General features: G+C 51.6%; 4 protein-coding genes across 5 annotated transcripts; 1 reads left to right on the top strand and 3 right to left on the bottom strand.

Annotated features, from left to right (window-relative positions):
- Positions 1-1075: 1075 nt before the first annotated feature.
- On the bottom strand, positions 1076-2254 carry LOC119097287 (differentially expressed in FDCP 6 homolog; the record flags this gene model as incomplete). Its single annotated transcript, XM_037220338.1, has 4 exons — positions 1967-2254; positions 1568-1882; positions 1340-1510; positions 1076-1309 (listed from the first exon to the last, which is right to left on the bottom strand). Coding segments are annotated over exons 1-4 (1008 nt in total), but the record flags the coding sequence as incomplete, so codon positions are not given.
- Positions 2255-2258: 4 nt separating this feature from the next.
- On the bottom strand, positions 2259-4373 carry LOC119097276 (differentially expressed in FDCP 6 homolog). The gene is made up of 2 exons (XM_037220329.1): positions 4315-4373; positions 2259-3074 (listed from the first exon to the last, which is right to left on the bottom strand). The coding sequence occupies exon 2, from the start codon at positions 2763-2765 to the stop codon at positions 2259-2261; it is 507 nt and encodes a 168-aa protein (XP_037076224.1). The 5' UTR covers positions 2766-3074; positions 4315-4373.
- Positions 4374-4755: 382 nt separating this feature from the next.
- Positions 4756-9247, top strand: LOC119097258 (MRG/MORF4L-binding protein). 2 transcript variants are annotated; one of them, XM_037220310.1, is made up of 5 exons: positions 4756-4813; positions 7148-7281; positions 7671-7792; positions 7924-8086; positions 8806-9247. In XM_037220310.1, the coding sequence occupies exons 2-5, from the start codon at positions 7179-7181 to the stop codon at positions 8946-8948; spliced, it is 531 nt and encodes a 176-aa protein (XP_037076205.1). In that variant the 5' UTR covers positions 4756-4813; positions 7148-7178; the 3' UTR covers positions 8949-9247. The 2 variants fall into 2 exon arrangements, with proteins under 2 accessions (XP_037076205.1, XP_037076214.1); XM_037220319.1 differs by lacking the exon at positions 4756-4813 and adding an exon at positions 4847-4942.
- A 328-nt stretch (positions 9248-9575) lies between these two features.
- On the bottom strand, positions 9576-20941 carry LOC119097247 (stromal membrane-associated protein 1). The gene is made up of 10 exons (XM_037220300.1): positions 20845-20941; positions 20153-20293; positions 19009-19142; positions 16700-16867; positions 14274-14511; positions 13647-13738; positions 13053-13221; positions 12478-12674; positions 10866-10982; positions 9576-10298 (listed from the first exon to the last, which is right to left on the bottom strand). The coding sequence occupies exons 2-10, from the start codon at positions 20274-20276 to the stop codon at positions 10179-10181; spliced, it is 1359 nt and encodes a 452-aa protein (XP_037076195.1). The 5' UTR covers positions 20277-20293; positions 20845-20941; the 3' UTR covers positions 9576-10178.
- Between the last annotated feature and the right edge of the window lie 1970 nt (positions 20942-22911).

Here is a 22911-nt window from a genome sequence, read left to right as displayed (position 1 = left end):
AAGCCAGGCTTCACCAAAATATTAATTTCTCATTGTATTCTACAAGTCGACCGCTCCGCTCCCAGACGTGCGAAAGCACGGAAGTGGGCAAGAGATGGGGAGCAGCAAGCCAGACGTTTGGGAAAGGCATCACCGGTAGCCTGGCAGTTTTGCATGGACAACCCGCCAAATCACGCGCATCCCACCCTCACCTCACAAGACCCCAGCTTGCAAGTTTCTAGATATCTGGGGACACATGTAACGACTGATTCCAAGAAATACATACTCCATTCACAGTCATGGAAGACATGATGCCTGGGTTTAATCTTACGGGAAATTTTGATGCTTTAAGTCGCCGAAAACGTACGGGCCATACAAACAAAAAATTGACATGACATGACATGGTGGCATGCATTTCGCAGGACTTGGCTACGCCCTAATGCACCTGGAACACCCGACGAATTGCATGATTAGCTACCTTAGTGCTCACGCCGAAATGGAAGCATCGGTCCACCTTTGGTTATGGCACATTTGCAGCCTGCAGTCTCTACGAAGCACCATATCGACGATAAATACAAGGGGCAAATACGCCTCCAGCTGTCCGATTTAGGCCATAGATACCGGTCATATTGTGACACCGACTAAACACCGTTTACCACCAGCGCTACGTAACACTGCTTTGAATCGCATCAATTACTTCAGTTAGTAAGCCTTTCCAACAATCAAAGCGGCTCACATACCTCCACAGCGAACCTGCAGCGGATCGGTAGTGCACCGAGCGCCCAGCGTCTGACCCGGCTCAGGCCACGTCCGCGAAGCCAGCCGCAACACCGACGCGACCGTCGGCGTGACAACCCCGCCAGACGTGACCTAGGGCGAGCTGGGGCCAGCAGCGGGCGGCGGCCTCTCGGCGGCGCCCGCCGACAGCTCCTCGCAGGCGGCCGCCTCGAGCGGCGAGACGAGCGCGGTGGCGGCGCGCGCGCCCCGGCCGCGTGTGTTGTTGTTCAGCTCGGCGCGGAAGCTGCTGCTGGGCGCGAGACGCGCGAAACTCGCGCGGGTCGCGGAAGCTGGCCGAGCGCAGCGGCAGCCGGCCGGCCTCGCCCGGCGGCACCGCCGACTGGCGCAGTGACACCTCGCGCTCGCGCACGCGCAGCTTTGACTCCACCTGGCCCTTGGTGCGCTCGGCCGTGATCAGCTTGCAACGGGCCGCCTTGAGCTCTCGGTCGAGCTTGACACGACCCTCCTCGACCTCTCGCAGGCGCAGCTGCGCCTCTTCCAGCTGGCGCTGCTTGCTTTTCTGCAGCACCTCGAACGCCTCGCGCTTCTGGCGCTCCTCGTCCAGCAGCGCCGTCAGCTCAGCCTGCAGCCGCTCCAGGTCCTCGCGCTTCTCCCACTCCTGGCGGAGCACGCGACTCTGCGCGCTGCGCACCAGCTCCTCGTCGCGCTTGGCCTGCTTCTCCTCCTGCAGCAGCCGCTCCAACTCCAGGCGAGTTTCCTCCAGTTCGGCCAGCTTGCGCTCCTCCTCGGCCTTCTGCAGCTCCAGCTCGGCCGCCTGCGCCTCAGCGGCGGCGCGCGCCAGCCGCTCGGCCTCCAGCTCGGCCTTGGTGCTGTCCATGATGTTGATCTGGCTGAGGCGGCGCCGGTCGTCCTCGTGTTGGCGCGCCTCCGTCTGGTGCCACTCGGCGCGACGCGCCGCCGCCAGGTGCCGCTGGCAACCCTGAGGCGAGCCCGAGAACGAGACGGCCGTCTCCAGCGCCGACAGCCACTGGAACTTGGTCTTGTAGTCGGGCGCGGCCAGCTCCAGCGCAGCGCCGTCAGCCGACACGGAGAACCGGTTGGGCCGCACGCCGCTCTGCTCGATCAGGTTGACCACCTGGGTCTGCGGACTGAGCGGCAGCCGCAGCTGCGGCCGCGCGTCGTCGCGCCGCCGGTAGCAGCGCAGGTCGCGCGGCGTCAGCACGCACCAAAGCGGCCGGAAGCCGCGTACGCAGTCGGCGCGCCGCTGCAGCGGGCCCTTCTTCACCACGTCCTCGACGACCACGTCGTAAACGTCGTCGATGGCCTCGCGCAACGCCTCCGTCTCCATGTCCTGCGTGTAACGTGTCTCCAGGAAGGCGAGGAAGATGGTGAACTTAAAGTGGTGGATGATCTCGGCCAGCTGCTGGAAATCGGCCGAGTCCCAAACGCGACCCAGCGCCTGCACAAACTTGCTGGCCACGAAGTCGACCTCCCCGGCGTTCATGACCACCTGCACGGCCAGGTCGGGGTCGGACATGAGCTCACCAAGACAGCAAAAGACGCGGAACAGCTGGCGCACGCATTCCTCGGGCAAGCGTGGGCATGTCGCGCTTCATGGCCGTCGGGCGGTACAACACCCAGCACGTGTCCTCGACGGCCTCGTGGTAGACGCGCAGCTGGTCCGGCGTCAGGTCGGCCGGCAGCCGCGAGAACACCTCGTGTGTCAAGTAGTACTTGTAGTGCTCGAACGTCAGCGTCGGCGTGCTGCGAAACTCGCTGATGCCTGCCTCCACCTTCTGGTCGGCGAGGTCCAGCAGCGTGCCCAGGTTCTGTGTCAGCACCTTCAGCCTTGACTTGGTCACGTTTCCATGCTGATCACTGTCCAGACTGGTGAAAGCATGCCAGATGCTGTTTTCGAGCATTGGCAGTAAATCCATGACGTGGCTGGGTGGAGTGCTCTTGTGGTCAGTGTAGTAATGAAATATCAGCAAGAATATTGCATGCTTTCCTTCATGATATGCATCATTCTGAGCATGGACTTCTGGCATGAAAACCAGGAAAAGCTTTCACTCCTTGATGCAGACTTTCAAGGACACACTATCACATAGCAAAATGCTTGTTGCCAATCTACATTGTTATCAATCACATCTCCCCACTGAGTGGAATGTGTTCATTACTGCTATATAACAGGCTGTTCAAGTCAAACACCTTCCAGCTATCCCACACATTCATTTGCAATATCTTGATAGCAAATTACCACCCAGTAGATTGGGTTTTTGAGTCCTCATCACACTGTGTCACCCAACACTACAGGCTGACTGTACTAAGAATGACCTTTTTCTTGGGCAATTTTTGGCCTGAAAGATCAGAGTCATGTCACACATGCAGCTTTGCATCTGCACCTGTGAGAAAACACCAAACACATATGTCATATGTACTTGACAGGTCCAGGATGTGGGGCAGGCTAAGAACATCTGTTGACAAACTGTGCCAATGGGTTTCAGAACCAGGATTGGTAAGGACCTATCCTTAAGTTATTTGGGTACCTGGGCATGGGTATTTGCTTATAGCACATCCCCTAGCATGCACTAAATGCTGTGATGTGTCTTCTAAGATTCAGACACAGTGGATAGTTGGCAGTCCACTGCAAAATGGTTGACATTGAAACTTGGATGGTTGCCAAACTGCCCTGGAACTTCTATATACCACAGCACAAGGCAATGCAACATGAAAGACATTATGCCAACTTAATATCACTTAGTTAAAGGCATATATTGCTGTTAATATTTTATGCTCTATACCATTCTCCTTTAAAATCATCATAATTGACCTGCACAAATTATTCTGGAAAGTTTGGCTTGAGCACTCAGAGTCCAATGTTAAGTTCACAATCCAATGAGAGGAAAGCGGAACTTGCCAGTTTCGACAAGAACTATAAAGCTGTCGCTCAATGCATGGTAATCAAGCTAAACCCCTGGCTTCGAAGTCAAATCTAAAGCCAAAGTTCAAGGTGGAGCCAAAGCTGAGGAATTTAAACCTGCAGCTGGGAATCTGAAGCTAAAGCTGGCATCTGCATATCTTTAAAATGTGAAGTTGAATCTGAAAAAGTGGCTTCAACCATAGCATAGCAGGAGTAAAAAATCAACAGCTTAGAAAGTAGGAAATATAAGGTCATACCCAAGCTTTCAGTTTGAAATCATTGGGTCAAAGTCTGAGGTGAATCAAATGTTCAATGTTGTTCTGCAAGTCGCAAACCCATTTTTTATGGAGGCCAAAACTGCATCGGATAAGAAAACATCATAGTTTTGCAGTTGATTGAGCCAAAAAGAATAATAGAGAGGACCTCAAAACCAACCTAAAATGGAGAGCACCATAACCAAATATGGCAATGGAAGCATGAAAGATGGCATCTCACATAAATAAACTAGAACACAACCAGAAAAGGCAAACCACAAACACATGCTGATAAATTATCCTCAATGTACAAATCAACCTTGGGGCTCAAATGGGTACCAGAAGTGAGACCCCACCAGCACAGACCAGAGGGCAGACCTGCAAAGCTGCAACCTGCCCGGACGTCATTGATATAGGGCATACCGAAAAAGTATCCTGGAGTTACAGATGTTTTTTAACAAGACTGCACCCCGCGGACGGGCGATGCCCCTCACAAGCAAACTCGCCTAAAGCTTTGATTAGCGTAATCGAATCATTAGCATGCATTAGAACCCATGAAAGGAAATGTTTTCTCTCCTTGATCAAATAAATTTCCCCACTGCCAGGTACTTCCCTAAATAGTCGTTGTTTGCAATACAACGCAAAAAAGCTCCATTGCTGCATAAAACAGGTCCAAAATAAAAAATATCCCTTATTAGAACTGTGTTTCTGTCAGGACCCAGGAAAAACGCAACGAAAATCTCCAAAAAAAATATGGTGAAAGAGGAAGAAAAAAATATAAGAAAAAATTGGGATATGGTAGTGTTTGGTATCTCAACTTTACGACAGACACAGCGCAGCATTTTTGTTTTGTTTACGTGCTAGCCCGCGGTTCTCATGCTGCCCGAAATCCAACTTCCGTAGAGTAGGGCTGGTCTCAGGGGTAGGTGTATTATGTTTTATGTGCGCATACGTGAGAGGTGGAGAGACTAAGCCAAGGATTTTTGCACCTTTTGTTCCATATTATCGTCGTGACCTTCTGTTGCAAGGCTAGATGAGGTAGTTCACGAAGGTCAGCCATGCTGAGTTAACCTATGTTTATTGCAATGGTGGGTTTAGGAAATGTAGCCAGCGGTCACCAGTAGCTGGGCCTCCTTGTTGCCAGACTGTGAAACATATGCTACACTGAAAAGTTAAGGTTTTTTATATTGGTGATCAGAGTGATTTTGCTTTACCATGTTGTCTGCACAATTTCAGCTGTTAGGGAGCCAATGGTCATGTTTCAGGGAATTGCAATGTTGTGGAGCCAGTTCCAGGCATGCCCCCAAAACCCCGAAAACATTTTCATGGAAAAGTTATCTAGCTTTCACGTCTCTATGCCAACGGATGTTGCTGCTTAAACAAATTTATCAGCCACCCATGCAAAACCCATAGTTCGCCTAATGTAACACATCCTGTCCTTATATAACCCTAGCTAACAACAGGTTCAACTAACCTGTGTGACAGTCAGTGTGCAAGACCCGCCCACTGTATGTGATAAATGGTGTCATTGTGATACAACTATAGCATGTATGCTTTTAATGAGTGTAACACATAAGTAACCAAAAACTGCCATCAATACTTTTATTAATGTCATCATCAGCACATGTCTTAAGTGAATGTTGTATATTTCTGTGGGGTTTTGAATAGAAATAGCCATATTGTCATTCCACAAGCCATGCTGAGAAAAATATTATCATCTAGGTATTCATATCTTACATTCATGAACACAATTTTCAGATGTTACAATATAACTAAGAGCTGTCAGTTGGCTTTCAATCAGTGATGTGCAAGGCACATAGAAAACATTCACAATAATGGCATCATTTAAATCCTGTCATTCCATACACAATGCTGAAAAATATTGTAGAGTTCTTCATATCTTGCATTGATCATGATTTTCAGATGTAACAGCATAACAGCTGCCAGTTGGCTTCTGAATGACAGGACAAGTACAATGACATAATTAAGCAATGATGTATCAAGAGGCATATTTCCTAAACAGACAAATTGTGTTGTCAAAAGCAATGTTTTCTTTTCAAAAGTATACAAGCTTTCATAAGTGAGCTTGCTTTATTATATCTGATATTTGCTTTATTATTTTCAAAGATGAAAGATTCCCTTCAATTGTGGCCTAATTAGTTTTGCCTACAGCCCTTATTGTGTTGTGTTTGCATGCAATTATCATTATTTTCTAATTCTGTCAGGCAGTAGCTCTTCATCTACTGAAGTTTGTGGTGTGGTTGGCCAAACTCAGAACACTCAAATGTGCAAGGGGATACATTGTTGATTTTTTGTATGCAACTCTGTCAATGCAATAGACATGCTCAGCATGTTCAGTATTTTGTCCATCCTGGTCTATCAGGGGCCACAGACAAATTATCTACTAAGCTGTAGCATCATCTGCTGCTTGGTGGGCTTCAGTGAAAGGCAGCAGGCACATTGTAGCATGTAATCTAATTCCATTGCCAATTGCTGCTCATGCAGCTCTTTCTTAATGAATTTTGATTGTATGTGAACCTTGAACTCTACATCCTGTTAACAGTTATCTTGGGAACCATGGCATCCTTTGCACACTTCTCCCATGTTAAGCATTCAGGATACATATCACACATGTTTATGAAGTTGCTGTCTAGGAAGTGCCTCATTACTAAACTTGATCTTCACAGAACACCCCACTTACTTGTTAAGGAACAAAAGTTATGGCATGCAGTGTTGTGTCAGTGCAGTGTGTGATGTGATGGGTGTCAGGACCCCTTCCTCCATGCCTGTCACATGGTTAATGGATAACCATTACACTTAATGCTTTCAACCCAGTTGTAAATGCTAAACTGTCTATGCATATTGTAAAACTTGAAGATTTTTTATGTCCCTTACTGCCACCTGGGGTGCATATTGTAAAAAAAACTTGAAATTTTTCATGTCCCTTACTGCCACCTGGGGAGCTGCTATTATTTGCTGCACATGGTTCCCACAATCTTAATGTTATGGGTCAGAAGTATGGTCAGGAAGAGGCAAGCTGTAAGACTCAGCTGATAAACTGTGCCCAGAAAGCCTGAGGAGCTCTCCATCCATCAACACAGGAAGAGTGCCAAGGCTGGGATGCTGATTACTCAGAACAGTCAGTGACTGGTGCCCTGTTTCTTAGGCCACATACCTTTCCATGGTGAATTGATTTGGTGTTTGTGCATCATGTTCATGCTGCACAGCTGTTGATTGTCAACATGTGCCCCCTCAGTAGTGTGGAGCCAACTTCATGGGATGCAGCCATGACAGCTGACAGGGGGCCACAGTCTTCTGCTCAGTCAATCACATGGAGCGTGGAAAACGAAATTCACCTGTTTGATGCAATGACTGGCTACAAACCTGTTGGTAATTATCTATAGCTAGTTCTTAGATAATTGTTTTGGTGTTTGATGGTACATACTGTCTTGAGTGCTTTTTCTGGATTCTATCATATTCTGATCCTGTCAAAAGAGGCAGTGTATGTCAATAATTAGTTCACTTTGCAACCTTGTAGCTATTTTGCCTTAGGATACATTATTTGCAGTGGAGTTGAGAGACCTGCTGTATGTGGCTCATGTATTCTGTGAACATTTTTTACATGTGTGCATTATTAATACATGAATGCATTTTTCTCCACTTGTTCATAACACCTATTACAAAATTAGTTTTTGCTTCTTGTTACCACTGTACATTTACACAAGAATGCCAGCGTGATGTGGTACCCATTAACCAATGTTGGTGATGTTTGTCTCCAGGGGTCAACAAACATTTCCAGATGCTGATGATACTGGAGCGGTTCTGCTCGCGAGTGCGACAAGACGTGCCTGCTGCGGTCATTTGGGATCGGCTGAACCAGCTATATGACATGACTGCTCTGGTGGGTATGCCACGGTTCAGGGTTCACCATCCATTGCAATGACTTATGACTGACGTTTCGTGGCCGTCGAGCACCAGCAGCACGCAGCGACATCTGATGGTGCGTGTGACCGAGCTTGGGTCTGCGGCCAGGACGAGCTGGAGAATCTGCCGTTCCCGAACAAGCAGTCGGAGTTCGGCCTCCCTGCCGACGAATTCGACAGCCTGATGCAGGAGAAGCTGCGCGGCGGAGAGCAGCGCGACGACGAGAGGACCCGCGACGACGGCAGACGACCCAAGACCAAGGAGGACAGGGGTGAGTCAGGAGCGGCGCCCGCCTGCCTCGCCGCAGCTGACGCAGTTGGTACTGCCTGGCGCTCGAGCCGTGACATAACCTGGTTATGTGCGCTAGCGAGGCGCTATGGCAATGCACTCGCGTGTGTTCCTGCGTATGGTTCGCTAAATTATTGTTCCTAGTGGCAGGGTTCGGTCTGGACGCGGCAAATGAGGTGCAGGTGCAGCTGTGACAAGTATCCTTGATGTACATAAGCAGGCATTGCGTGAAGATGAGCACGCATTGCTTACAAATGTATCGAGGCAGCTCCAACAAATCCGCCACGCTGTGCCAGACTGTCCTCAGCCTTTGTAAAGCGAGACTGGTTAATTTGAACATAGGCATTGTTTTGCCCCCCCCCCCGACCATATTACCACTACCTTCCATACAGGCGTCGCTTTTTAAAACGCGATTCTCCGACAGAGTCAAAGTTACAATGGGGGGGGGGGGGGGGTGATAATTAGGCGCTCGTGGACCATATTGTACTACACGACTCCCCCATTGGCCCCTTTGGCACAAAGCTTTACAGACAAATTGCAAGAGACAGACATAACATTTGATGACCATCAAAGTGTCATGAGAGGCAGTACGATTCCACAACTCTCCACGTGCTAACTCGGGAACCTCCACCGCCCACATCTGCACTTGGGAACCGTCCCACCAAGCCTTCTCCGCCCTCACTTCAGCTCGTGTGGCGGCAGGGGCCGGCGCCACGCGGGAGAAGCGGAAAGGCGACGCCGGAGACCAGGTGCGGCGCGCTCCGAAGCGGGCGGCGCGCGACAGCATGGGCAAGGCGGGCAGCCCGGCCGGCACGTCGCTCCCCAAGCGGACGCGTCGCATCTGACCGCGCCCCGCTCCGGGCGCCGGCTACACAGCGTTTTCGAGCGGTGTTTGTGGGCGGTGGCGTGTGGGACCAGTCGGGGATGAGCACAAGCCGATCTCGGCGCCGGCGGTCGTTGGTCGCCGGGCCTGTTTTTACCTCTTGTGCACGCCTGACGGCCCGCAGGCGGAGGCAGTGGCGGGGCCGAGCTCGGGCTGCTGGTGCCTCGTGCGGAGCCGCGAGGGCGGCATGTGTTACTCCATGCTCCGCGTTGTAAGGCCGTGGGATGCGCTCTTGACTATGTGGGTGAAGCTCGGGGTTCTGGCCCCTTCCATTGAATAAAGCCTTCGTAGTGATTCGTTTACGGGAACGTGTTCAGTGTGGAGTTACTGCTATCGTCAGCACACCTCAAATCGGCCTCCCAGGGCCTGTACCATCCGGAGCGCATCCAATAATCCTAAAAGCTGACGTTAGTCTGTGGTGCTGCATGGTGAGGATGGGCCAAGTCACAGCGATTAAGCATTTGGACGGGGATAAATCTCTGGGAGTGCTGTCGGGGCTTGGAAATATTGTTCTGTAAGACGCAATCGAATACCGCTCTGATACAACGCAGCGCCTGGCGCTCTCCAACCAACAAGAGCTCGAGACGGCCAACACAGCGGCGCCTGGGGTTGTACGCCGGTTCGGTTTATTGGAAAGTCGCAGAGAGCTGGTCCCAGCGTGGCTGGCCGGTCGGCGCCGGTGGTCACGACCTGGCCCGACCGCGAGCTGGGGAGCGGCGCTCAAGAATAAATACTATGACCCGCGCCGCCCCGACGGAACGTTAACACCCGCGGCCCGCGTCGGGCGCTGGACCGTGACGTCACGCCCCAGCCGCGCTGTCGCTGTCACGAACGGCCGCGGCGGTCCACAATCACGGCGCGTCGGAGCGCGAGGCGGCGCACCACGTGCCCCGCGCGCCCGGGTCGGACGCAGCGACGATATTGTACTTCCGAGCGCCGCCGGAGACAGGACCGGACACTGGCAGCGGTGCCGGCGCGGCTACGACCGTCCCGCTCCCTCAGCGAGAGCGACACGCGGCGGCGCCGCCGCCGACACTCGGAATAAAACCCGCCACGACACCGGCACCGACACGTCTACCCACAATTGCGGAATAACTGATGCGCTGTCGGGCAGGCCCGGTACTGGCCCGACCCGCCCGCGGCCGCCGCCCACTGACTGGGCCACCAGTTGATACCCTAGCGGCCCGGCTCGTTACTGCCAGAGCGGCCCGCTGAGCGGGGCGCCGCTGCCCAGCGGAGCGTAGGACGTGGGCGTGCCGCCCAGCGGCATCTGCTGGTGTCCCATTGTCATGCCGGCCATCTGCTGGTGCAGCTGGAAGCAGAAGTTGTGTCAGATGTACGTTTGCTCCTGCCGGTGGGCGCACGATATTTTGCGTCAAGTTTATGTTGCGACGGCTTGGTTGGGTGCATAATCCCATTCCAGCCGATCTTTGACAATCAGTTCCTCCCAGTCGTCCTGCTAGTGACCGTCAGTCGTGCTGCACTGCCCACCAAGACACGTTTGTAGCGTCCAGATGTCTACTCCATGCACTACATATTTGCGCAGTTGATGCTTTTACGAGCTCTATCAGCCTTTAGGGAGTCCGTGGTAAGGTGCTAGTATAAAGTAAGGTAGTTAGTATAAAAACGCTTCAGTGTATCACTTGAAAATCTTTGAGCCGTGGTCCGACGATTTTTCCCAGAGCATGCGACCTTGGCGTCCCCATTTCAATGAATCTCAAGTCGAGGGAAAATCATATAAATGATGTCAACAAGCTTTGCAAGAAAAGCCCGCCACCCGAGGATCGCACCTGTGCGCGCATGCGCATCACGCGTCTCGACACGATCTGCGACGCGTCGGTGCGTCTGGCAGGTGCGTCCGAGCGGACCAGCCACTCACCTGCGGGTACCCGTTCTGCGGTAGATTGGTAGGCGGCATGGCTGGCATCGACTGGTTGTGGCTGTAAGCGCCCGGCCCCGCCATGTATGGTTGCTGCTGCTGCTGCTGCTGCTGCTGCTGCAAAAGGGACGAGTGGTCTCGGTGCTAGGCTGGAGTCTAGGTTTCCCTTCACGCTTCTTTTGAAATCTCGAGGAAACCTTTTCTCGAGGTCCCGAGTGAATAGCATGATTTTTGGCTGTTAAGCTCACCAAGAGAGCTGATTTGCCAGCGTACGATACGTCCTTACCTTTATCGAGGCGATACGTTGTTTTATTTTTGCTTTTTGTTTTATTGGGGGTCATCACGGGTTTTTCCTGAATATTACCACGATGTTTCCAAATCCTGAATTTGAGTTGATGGAGGTTCATCTATTTGTACATGACAGGACAAGTGAATTTAATTTCGGCCCAAGCGTGGGCTGTGCTTATGTTCGAAATGCAGCGCATTTATCGCAGGTGTGGGAGATTGTAAAGGAGGGCGAAACGGACGCCCGCTCGAAGCTGGGAACTATTTAACCCCACTCCTACATTGAAAATGATCATCATAAATATCATGGCGTTTCATAAGAAACCACCTGGAAGCCAATTTTGCTCTCATTCCCAACTCTGAACAGACTCCACCACCGCCGGTGGATCAGTGCTCTTCCGCACCACTCCATCTGCGAGAGTTAGCTTTGATCTACATAGCCACTGGTCTCAAAACCACAGTGCTAGTTCTGTTCAGATGCAGCGCCGGTCTAGGCAGTCAAATGCACAATTCAAAGCGGGACAAAAATCAGACGCCACACACGAACGCAGACAAAAATATCAGTCACCCGTGGACACCGTCCATATCGATGTGGGGCACTCATACTGCTGAGACAGGGGACATCTGGACAGCTGGCACCCAAGCGAAAGAAAAGCTAACCTGACCAAAACAAGCTTCAGGGTAAGGGCGGGGACTTCCCACATTCTGGAGCTATGTGTCTGCATGCAGTTGCCTCGTATACATACAATGCACTACCATTACACTCATAAAGACGTTGGTCCGTGCATTGGTGTCCAGACGATGTATCACACGACCACAAAACAAACAAAACACCATATATCGATCAATGCTGGGAATTTTAGTGATTCATGATCAAGTCTGACCTTTGGCTTTCGATTGGTCTTGACTTTGACCTCACACATTACAGATAATTGCAGCAATGGACTCCCTACCACACAGCACCCCTCAAAACCGGTATCCCACGAACCTCCAAGACACCGAGAAAAAAAAACTTTGACACTGGACCAAAGTTCAATATGGCGGCGGCCGCCACCTTGGATTATGAAAAAATGCTGAAAGTTGCACATGACGCAACTAAGCTAAGCTGGATCTCCTGGCCACATAGAACATACTTCTGTAAAAAAGTTTGCGGTAGCCGACATTGCATGGTCTCATGTAGGAAGTCCAAGGATGGTAACACGACCATATCGACAACAGCTATTTGAGGACGATTGGTTCATTATGATAAAAAGCGGCTTACGTTTTTTCCCCTTTGAACGACACTAAATGCACGCTCGATGCGTTCTGACGCCGCTCCGTCGCCCACCTGATACGGAGCCGCGTGGAAGGCGCCGACTTGTGGCTGAAACTGCTGCGGCTGCTGCTGCGGCGCCGGGTATCCCATGCTGAAGCTCTGGGCGGCCGGGTAGCCGACCGGCGGCTGCTGCTGCTGCTGCTGCTGGGGGAACCCTACTCCAGAGCTGGCGGGCGGCATGCCGGCATATGCTCCGAGGACACCGCCGCCTGTTGGCGGCGCAGTGTGCTTATTAAGTATCGTGGTGGTTATAGACACGTGCAGCTTGTTTGGCAATAATCGACGCCAAGTGCAGTGCAAGGTTGTTGCCGCAATAACGCTGGTAACATGCACAGTCAACGAAAACTGAACCCATAACAATCCGTGACGAACAAGCTCTGGACCAAAGCGTAACACATCACACCGTTCGCGCCTCGCTGCACGTTCGTCACGCCCGGCGCACCGACCGCAGAGCAACGCGCCGCCCGAGCAGCCGCCGACGGGCGGGCGTCTCCGAACCGTCGCCACCTGCGCCAACACGCCCACTGGCCGGAGACGCATTTGTCTCTCAACGGCGGAGGGGACAGAACGAGACGGAGGCACGTTACCTGGCGGCGCGGCGCCGGCGGCCGACTGGCCGTACAGCGCCAGGATGGAGTCCCGCGACATGACCTTGGCGGCGGCGCCGCCGGCGGCCGACTCGGCCGGCTGGCTGAAGAAGCTGGCCTCCTCCGAGAGCAGCTGGGAATCGCCGCCGGACGGGGCGGCCGCCGGCGGCTGCGGCGCGACCCCACGTGTGAGAACGGACCTCAGCCGCACGGCCGGGGATGTTAACAGGCCGGCGGGCGATCCGTCCGCTTCAGTTTGACGACCAGACCACACCTCTCCCGCCACAATCTCGACTTCGTCTTGTCAACGCTGAACTAACTTACGACTTCAAGATACGTTTGGTCAATAACCTATATTTCAACTGCAGGTTGAGGCACAGCTACCTACATGACAATAACCTGGCAACAATACCGCCGCTAAGGATCTTAATGCAAAGGTGCGGCAAAGTAAGTCGCTAAAATTGCATAAGCGCGGCAAAGCAAGTCGCTGTATTTCATGTAGCTGTTGGTCCCCATCATGCATCACATTGTTGCAATGTCATTCATGCAACGCCAGGCGCGGGCGACGGGCGGATGTGACGCAGCAACACTCACCGCGGGCGCAGCAGCCGGTGCGGCGCTCAGGAAGTCGCCGAAGGGGTCGGCCGAGCCACCCCCATCGTCCGCCGGAGCAGGAGATGGCGTGTCTGCGACAGAGGCTGGGCATCAGCGGAGGTAGCGGCGGCCCGACGCTGCGGGCCAGCTGACAACGCGGTCCACACTACATGGGACGGCAGACAGAGCGCGACTCACACTGCATGGGACGACAGACAGGGCGCCACTCACACAGGCAGGGGACGGCAGACAGGGCGCCACTCACACAGGCAGGGGACGGCAGACAGGGCGCCACTCACACAGGCAGGGGACGGCAGACAGGGCGCCACTCACACAGGCAGGGGACGGCAGACAGGGCGCCACTCACAAAGACATGGGACGGCAGACAGGGCGCCACTCACACAGACATGGGACGGCAGACAGGGCGCCACTCACACAGACGGGGGACGGCAGACAGGGCGCCACTCACACAGACGGGGGAAAGCGCACAGGGCACGTGTCACAATGCCACTCTCCCACACACCGAGGCGGTCTCGGGCCGGACGGGACGGACGAGTCACGCCCACTGACTGCAATCGCGTCCAATGTCGTCCGCACAGGATGTACGGGTCGTCAAAATGAGCATACCTAGCCCGAGCAGATCCGCGGCGGCACTGGCAGCGGCGGCTGGTCGAGCAACCGCCGGCGTCTCCTTGGTCTTGACCTCCTTGGCCTGAGGGGCGGCGGTGACCGCGGAAGAGGCCACGGGAGAGGGCGCCGCCAGCGGCTTGGTCAGCAGCGGCGCCGGACTCTCCACCCGGCCGCGCGAGCCCTTCCTGTGCTTTTGGTCCCTGATCATGGTGTCAATCTCAGCGTCCCAGTTCACCTGCAAAGGACTTCGGGCTCAGCGGTCGCCTTGATCCGCACTTGTGTATAGGAAAATCAATGACACGGAGAGTGAACGCAGACATGCGCTGCACAGAGCAGTAACACACAACATGAAACGTCTACGGTATGTTTACATATATATATATATATATATATATATATATATATATATATCGGCATCTCTTAGCAGAATATCTTCTTCGGAGCACGTTTAATTAATAACGACCGCTGACTCCGCACTGATGGGCTTTTTTCGATCGAATGATCTGCGTCATTCCAGTTCCTGGCTTTTGTTTTAGCAGCATCGCCCCGATAAAAGAACTTTCCCGAAAAATCACTCATATGTTCGTCAATCAGTACGTTCTTACAATTCGAAATCCTATCTCATAGTCGGGGAAAGAATGGCACGAAAATTGACGCAAGAAATAAGTTTTGAGTTTTTAAGGACTAAAACTGTTCATCACTATCTTGAGAACATCTTATACTACGGAAACGACACCCAAAGTAAGACCAAGTTGAAGTAAGACAAAATCCTACTGTCACTTAAATACACATAAAATGCACCCATAATAACAACAATACACACACACATTGCCACAAGTACATCTATGGTACCAACCGCCCATCACCTAATAACTCAAGGGTTGTACAAGGCTTTGCTTAGGGCTGGAGAATTCCTTACTAAAAATGTTTCCCCAAATTTGATTGGGTCTTATGTCATTGTACGTCTGAAGCATGCCAATGTTCTCCGTCAGTTGTTGTCGTGCCAATGTCCTGTCATGTTCGTGTAGTGTGTGCTCTGGGAGTGCCCTGTGACGTAAGTGCATTGTCAGGCGTCGTAAGAGTGCTATTGTGGTTACGCCGATGTAAGTAATGGGACGAAATTTGCAGCCTTCCCGGTTACATCTGAATTGATATAAAAAACTGGTCCGCTTTAGTTAATCCGGTTTGTCTGAGCTGTCTATCGTAGGAAAGTTGGAGATTTCCCCATTGCAAAATAAATGACAATGTCTCTTTTGTGATCTGATTGATTCAGGCCAATTCCTAACGCGATCCTGTCCAATCAGGGCAATGCTTAAACCCACGTCTGAGGAATGGCCGTATGACACTAATTTTGTGGCATCGAGGACGCTCACTGTCAGCACTTAAACACCATCTGATGTTAGTCTGCTTCTGGTATACCGTCGTTCTAAGTCGTTCTTCTCGTCAATCAACAGTCACGTCAAGAAAGGGCACTATATTCTGCAAACGTAGTTCTTTTGTGAATTTTAAACCAGATTGCCATTCAAAGATATTTTTGTGACGTCCTAGTTGGTCAGTGTCCCTGACCGCCGCAAAATTATCGTCCGCATAGCGCTAGTAAATGTCCGATCTTATGTCGTCATTTTGTAGTGTGTCGGCTACTGCATGTCCCGTAAAGAAAATGGCGAATAAAGGCCCAAGAGGAGAGCCCATCGCAACATCCTTAACTTGGGGGGCCTGATGGATGAGTGTATTACCAAACTAAGGGCGTATTTTATACGTAACAAAGTAACAAAAGGATTTTGTTTTAATTCAATTTGGTCTTACTTCAGCTGACTTCTCCGCACTTAAAGATATACTCAAGATAGTGATGCACCTCAAAACTTATTTCTCGTGCCATTCATACTTCTCCGATGATGAGATCTCGAAACGTAAGAATGCCCAGACTGGCGAATATGTGCGTGCTTTTGTACGAACTATCTTTTATCTTAACGATACTGTTCTTCGAAAAGCCCCGAAGAGAAAAAAATAAAAACTCGAACAATGTATAAAAAAGCTCGTCAATGCGGAGTCAGCAGTTGTTTTTAATCAAAAATGCATGCGTGTATATAAATATATATATATATATATATATATATATAATGTAATTTATTCGTTTTAATTAAACAACGGGATAGCGTCACATGATTACCTTGGGCCAACAACACACACTTCAAATTATCGAGTAATATCTCGTCTATGCAAGACGAATGTAAAAAAGTAGCCATCCGGGGCGACACGGCTCTGCAGAGCACCTACGCGAAAGCGCCATACCCTGTCCCAACTCAGTGCGCACCACCCAACGGACCGCCAGCTGTGACAATGCCAACGCCTGGCGAGACACGGAGAACGCCCCCGTCATGAGTAGGCGGCGGGGGGGGGGGGGGGGGCGGGCGAACACTGACCTTGGGTAGCCGGGGCGGCACCCACTCGCGCGCCGTGTACTTGTTGTGTTCGTACTTGGCGCGGATGAACGACTCGAGCGCCGAGTCCGTCTGCGGCCGGCGGAAGTTGTCCGGCAGGTTGGCCTCGTACACGGCACGCGCCCGGCTGTTGCCCATCTGCTGGAGCGCCTGCGGCAGCGCCAGGTCCCGCTCAGGGGGGCGAGAGGCGCCTCGGACGTGGGACGAGGGGGACAGAGCACTCCCGGCCGCTGCTCGGCGAGCGGCGGACTGGTGACGGTTGGGCGGATCAGCACGACTGCGCAGAACTTCAGCGGACCGTTGTGTTGAAAGGCTGAGACGTTGCGAGATGCAAGGATGTAAGGCCAATGGTGAAGGGGCACACTTGCGCACAACTGAATCATCATTTGAAGCAAAACTGGTGACTTGGATTAAACAGTGGTTTTCTGACCAACATTCACCCATGACTAATGTCTATTTTGACTGCACTTGAGCTACAACTTAACATAGCTGCATAAAGATAGCTGTAATCTGCCGAATCGATCAATGACGCTAAAAATCTGTTGAAGGATGGGGGGGGGGGAATTGTACATACATATGGCATCCACACCCATATCACGTGAAAAACAAATCAACGCCCCTCACCCCCCCCCCAAAAAAAAAAAATGTCAGGTTTGCATAGAGCTACACAAGTATGCCACGTGACCGTGTGGGGTGCTTAGTGTTTTACCCCGACCACACGAGACTACAGGGGGTCACTTGGGGGGAGGGGGAAGGGATTGAGATGGACTTGACCCAGATAGCTCCACCTAGTTCGCAGAAGCCGAGGGCTGCTTAGCATTTGGCCCGGGTTCGGCCAGACGTACCCAATTTAGTTCACGCGAAATATGTCACCAGACAGCATCATCGTTGACAACCCGTGCCAGAACCCAGCAAACTGCGCCAAAGTGCCGGACGCCCGGCGGGTCCTCGTGCCACGAGCCGTCATTAGAAACGCAAGCTGGCCGAACACAGCGTCCGCAATCTGACACCGCGTCTGCTGTCTGTTGGCGGGGCCGCGCTCCGAGCAGCGACCACGACCGTCACACCCCCACAGCTGCGCTGTACCGGGAGAGTGGCCCGAGGTCGACGCACGGGCGGATGGCGGCTCGGAGGCAGTGTGGCGCATCAGGGGCGCTGTTCGGGCAACAGGTGGGCGCGGGGTCACGGCGTAACAACACGCTAGGAAAGGAGTTTATTGTGACAACACCTACACGTGTTCGGGCACGGCGCCGGCATACCGGTCGTCGAGGATCGAACCTGGGTAGGGCATGTCCCTGCATGGCCGCTTGCGTGGCATTCATCGGGATGGGTGGACAGCGGTTGAGTATGGGGATTGGTTTCTACATCTAAACGGCGCGTCACTGCCCCCCCCCCCCCCCCCTACAGTGTCACTGGCACTGCACCTACAGCAACGATTATAGCGGACTCCGTTTCTGGTGAGGAGCTAGCGGAACGCGGTAGAAAACGAGAAAAATGAAGAACTTGAGGCGGCCGCGAAAGACTTCGGGCATGAAAAGAACAAAACGGAACAAGATGTAATGGTCTTCAGTAGGTCCTAAGGGCTGATTGCTGCTGCATTGCAAATTGAGCACGGATTGTGATGTTTAAGCTAATTGAGATGCATTCATCTCCAGCATTTGACTCACAACTACATGGCGTGATGTCACAATAACATGGCGTTATGTTTCTCGAAGTGTCAAACACAACGTTCATAACAGGAACAAATGAAGTATGTGCACCTGTAGCGAGTTTTAATGCTTACGTGAGGCATTCAACATATCCCTCACACCTCATCAAAGTGCGTGATTGTCCATGATATTGTGCAGGCACCTGCCTATAAAACTAATTTTACCGATTTATCTCCTCACATAGCTTTTTACAAAAATCCTGACACCACCACCCAGTACAGCAAGTCCAGCATAATAGGTAACTGGCTGAAATATTATGGTGTACCATGCAATGCTGTGGCATGACCAGCCTGTGCCAGCCTGAACCTCTCATAAACAATGGTCAGTTGACTGCCTGACCAGCAAAATAATCCAGTTACAATTCAAAAGCGCCATTTCATCGTTGTTGATCAACAACAACAATCCACATTGTCTACAACACTGGCTGTCAGGTGTTCAGTGCTCGACTGACTGAACAGCTGGAACAGTCTTAACATAACAAATAACCAAGATCCCATCTATCCAATACAACAAAGGGCGACAGCAGCAAGCATGATGGGTGCTGGCTGCTCCATGGCCAAGCCTCCACCACGATCCACTCACCACTGCCTGCTCTGGCTTCCATGTGTCCAGGTTGACTGACTTGACCTTGGAGATGTGCACACCCAGGTTCCTGTGGATGCCCGCGCACCGAATGCAGAGGAAGACGCCAAGGTTCCAGGAGGCCCAGCGAGGACCTGCGGGACACAGCAGCCATGTGACGGTCAGCGCAGAGGAGTAGCTGAGGGTCACTGATTCTGAGGAGAACTGACTATGCTGGAGGGTCATTAATGTATACTAAATCTGCATCTATCTTTTAGAAAATGTGTCATGATGGGATCAGACTTGCAGGCTTCATTTTGGGGGAACCAATCACAAATCCAAATCAAAGTGAACAGAGTCGAAGCTTAATGTACTCCAGCATGACTGTGGAAAATGGGAATGAGATCCAAATCTTCTGCTGCATGGTTTGAATTGCCCCACAACCTTATGCCTATTTTGTGAGTCAGGTACTTTAAAGGCAGAAGCTAATCTATCCTGATTATGCTGCAACCTATTCAGACCAATTCAAAATCCAATTCAGTTAGACATTCAGTGTAGCTGGCACAATCTGAGTCTGAATCTGGCCAAAGCAGAACTCATTCCACACTAAAAGTTTAGTTGCCTGAGTCACACACAACTAGGGCAGGGACCATTGCAATAAATCTTGGTTAAGGTCAGTCAAGGTCAGGGAGGGGATCTGTGGGGCCCCCAGATCCTAGGGAGACATCACCTGGGGGAAAAACCCAGGAACAATCAGTCATGACTGTGGACAGGCAGGCTGATTTTGAGCAGAAGAAAAAGACTCCTAGTTTATATCCATAATGTTTGTGGACATCCCAGTGGCATTCAAAACAGCATGACTAGCTGTTACAGGCACAAAATGACCATTGATGCCTGTGTGCCCTAGTGCCTCAAATCATCATCAACCACACTGCTGGCCGTAGCACTGTTTTTCTGGCCAAGAGACATGATGGGAACAACTGGAGCATGACATGAATGAGGACCATCTACCTCACTGATGAGCATATGGCAGCTGACAGGCACCTGTTAAGTGATGTTACCACACTACATGCATTACGATCATGATAACGTGCTTTCCTGGCACGTGGCTTGCAATTAAAATAGACAACATCATCAATATCTACCTGGACTACAATGACCTCACCTTTGGCATCACAGTCAACACAGTACTTGTTGTCATCATCCTTCAGCATTCCTGTGAGTATGGCCAAACATTTCTCCTGGACTATCTTCTGTTTCTCTGCTGCCAATCTATTACTGCCATTCATGATTTCCCTGTAATGTCCTAGGGGTAAAATTCATTAGGATCATTCAGTATACCCATTAAAATATAAACGACGGCATGACTGAGTGACATCACAACATATGAATATGTCACAAACAGACTTTTAATAGACCGCCTCTGCTAAGCAAAAGCCGGCAACATTGGAGCAGCCATACTGTCAACTAACATTGCGTGAGTCATCATTATCAGCCACTTCTATTGGTTGTGGCAATTGATGTTTATCAAATAAACAATGTATATGCTAACACATTTGTTTATGATGTGGTTTCGATATCACACATCATATGCTACTAACAAAGTGATGGATAGATTAGGCCAGTCAGCAGCAGGCTTGAAGGAATAAGCATTTTGGCCACTTCACATTAAAAGTCATATACACTATGTCTAGTTTATTGGTTGTGCCCCCACCCCATTTACCCACAGGCCACTTCATCTGTAACTGGGCACTACTTTAGGACCAACAACAATAGGTTACAATCATATGATTATCTTGAAAACTAGACAATACGATATTTGAGGGATACTGTTTTAGAAAATCATGCTGTTCATACCCTAAATCCACTCATACATTGCACACATGAGAAATAGCGGCGTCGGTCGCGAAGCCCCGCTTTTGCACCACTAGTGCTGTTGGTAGATGTGCTGCGCATCTCTCAAGTGGTCTGGGTTCGTCAACACAAGTGCCAGCTGATGATGACGTCAAAGCCCAGCGAATACTTATTTATCCTTACTACGCCATGTTGTTGATAACGCCGTTGGGACACCAAACAATTGCCGCGTTTCCAAAAGCGACTAACTGTTCATGGAGGTTGAGATTTACGAAGTCGCCTCGTGGTGTAGCCGTGGCCGACTCGAGGCACTTATCGCCACACGGCCCCTGTTGGGCACCATGGCCCCTGACCGACACAGGGGCCCCTCATTGTGTCAGATACCCTGCACATTACAAATCGCGGGCCACCGACCTTGTTCCTGCTTGCGAAAATAGGCCTCAGGACTAAGACGGACGTCGAGCCGACTATTTGGCTCCGTGTCGGGGCCCTTTATAAAGGGGACAGCGAACCCCAATAAGAGGGCCCTTATAGAAACCCTCTGACTGACATTTCAGGTCACGGTACTTCAGGTGGGGCTGTGCCGAGTCCAATCGGGTCCTTGATCTTGAGTCCTGAGGGGCCCTCCGGCCGGCCCCTCTTCGGACTTCTTCATACAAAGCCCGTGACCGACTAGCGGTCACAAGCCAATACCTGAACCCTGTTATGCACTTTGGGCCCCTGACCGCCACAACCGCCACACAATCCAAGGATCCAGACCAAGGTAAATCGTGGTCACCAGTCCTGCTCCCGCTTGGGCAATGGGCAACCCGGGTTCAGACAGAGGGGAAATCAGCTGTTCAGGTGCAGGACCTCGTAATGATGCTTCAGGTCACGAATCTACGGGCTGCGATTCTTTGCGTGACCCACAGCAGTCCTTCGCGCCCTTACGCCCTCCCACCGGGCCCTTGATAGTGGTTCCGTTGGGCCCCTTTCCGGGTCTAATTAAACACTGCCCTCGGTTGGCTAGGGGTCCCCTGCAAGCACAGGGCCGTCTGTTAGGCGCTGTGGATCCCTCGCAGATACACGGGCTCCGAACAGTGCAATTCACGGGCTCTGGCCTTATAGCTGATTGGGAAATGAGCCCTCAGACCCGTACCGATACGGAGCGGACAGCGCGGCGCTGATGGTGTCTAACCGACATATCTACCCATATCTGCTTAGGGTGTCCGTGATCGACGCAAAGGTCCCTCTGACTGTCATTTGAGGGTCGTTCCGCAGGCCAGGGCCCCTGAATAAGACTCCGAACTGTCCTTCCTGCTCCCAGGCCCTCCAATCGACCCCTTGATCGTCGGGTCCAGTGGGCACTCAAGGCTCTTCGTGCCCCCTCGAACACTACCTCTGGCTGACATGAAGCTCTTGCCGGCACGGGACCCTGTTAGGCGCTGTGGGGCCCCGACTTTTGTCAATCGCTGGCTCCGGCTTTGACCCTGTATGGGGAAATGGCCCCCAAACCCATGCCAACACGGAATAGACTGTACGTTACTGGTGACGTCTGGCCGGCATGTACGCCGTTATCGACTGAGGGGCCTGATCAGCGCGCAGAGCCCTCTGGCTGGTATTGGATTGCCTTTGCCGTTTGTTTGATATCCTAGCAACGTCACAGATACCATGCAATAAAGAGTACAGAAACCCAGCTCGTTTGCTAATGACGTCATCATTAGCTGGCACATGTATGTACGAACGACACTTCCTTGAGAAGACAGGCCACAATCATCAACAGAACTGGCGGGGAGAACAGGCAGATCCTTGACGAGCACTATCACTGATATACGAAAAAATATGAATGGGCTAACGATATCAACAGCATTATTTTCTGAAACGACACACATGAAATAACATTTTGTCACGTTTTCAAGAAAATCATAACATTGCAAACCATTTTTGATACATGAAAAGTAACATCTGATGGAGAGTACCCATTTCTACACTTAATGCTTAGCGCGTCACATGCTATGACAGATTCAACAGTCTGGTCTTTTCAGAGGCTGCATGAGCATGTTATCCAGCAGTGGCCAGTAGAAAGACACC

The sequence above is a fragment of the Pollicipes pollicipes genome, unplaced genomic scaffold (genome assembly GCF_011947565.3).
Source record: "Pollicipes pollicipes isolate AB1234 unplaced genomic scaffold, Ppol_2.1 Scaffold_2501;HRSCAF=2935_pilon_pilon_pilon, whole genome shotgun sequence".
NCBI classification, from domain to species: Eukaryota; Metazoa; Arthropoda; class Thecostraca; order Pollicipedomorpha; family Pollicipedidae; genus Pollicipes; species Pollicipes pollicipes.
Note: the sequence above shows the minus strand (reverse complement) of the source record. Positions and strands in the feature narration are given on the sequence as shown.

Coding starts and splice junctions, on each gene's coding strand:
- LOC119097276 (XM_037220329.1), bottom strand. CDS start 2,765: ATGCCAGAAGTCCATGCTCAGAATGATGCATATCATGAAGGAAAGCAT.
- LOC119097258 (XM_037220310.1), top strand. CDS start 7,179: ATGACAGCTGACAGGGGGCCACAGTCTTCTGCTCAGTCAATCACATGG. Junction 7,282..7,670: donor GACTGGCTACAAACCTGTTG/GTAATTATCTAT, acceptor GTTTGTCTCCAG/GGGTCAACAAACATTTCCAG. Junction 8,087..8,805: donor CAAGACCAAGGAGGACAGGG/GTGAGTCAGGAG, acceptor GTGTGGCGGCAG/GGGCCGGCGCCACGCGGGAG.
- LOC119097247 (XM_037220300.1), bottom strand. CDS start 20,276: ATGAATGGCAGTAATAGATTGGCAGCAGAGAAACAGAAGATAGTCCAG. Junction 12,675..13,052: donor CGCCGGCGCCGCGCCGCCAG/GTAACGTGCCTC, acceptor CGCCGCCAACAG/GCGGCGGTGTCCTCGGAGCA. Junction 10,299..10,865: donor CGCAGAACGGGTACCCGCAG/GTGAGTGGCTGG, acceptor TTCTGCTTCCAG/CTGCACCAGCAGATGGCCGG.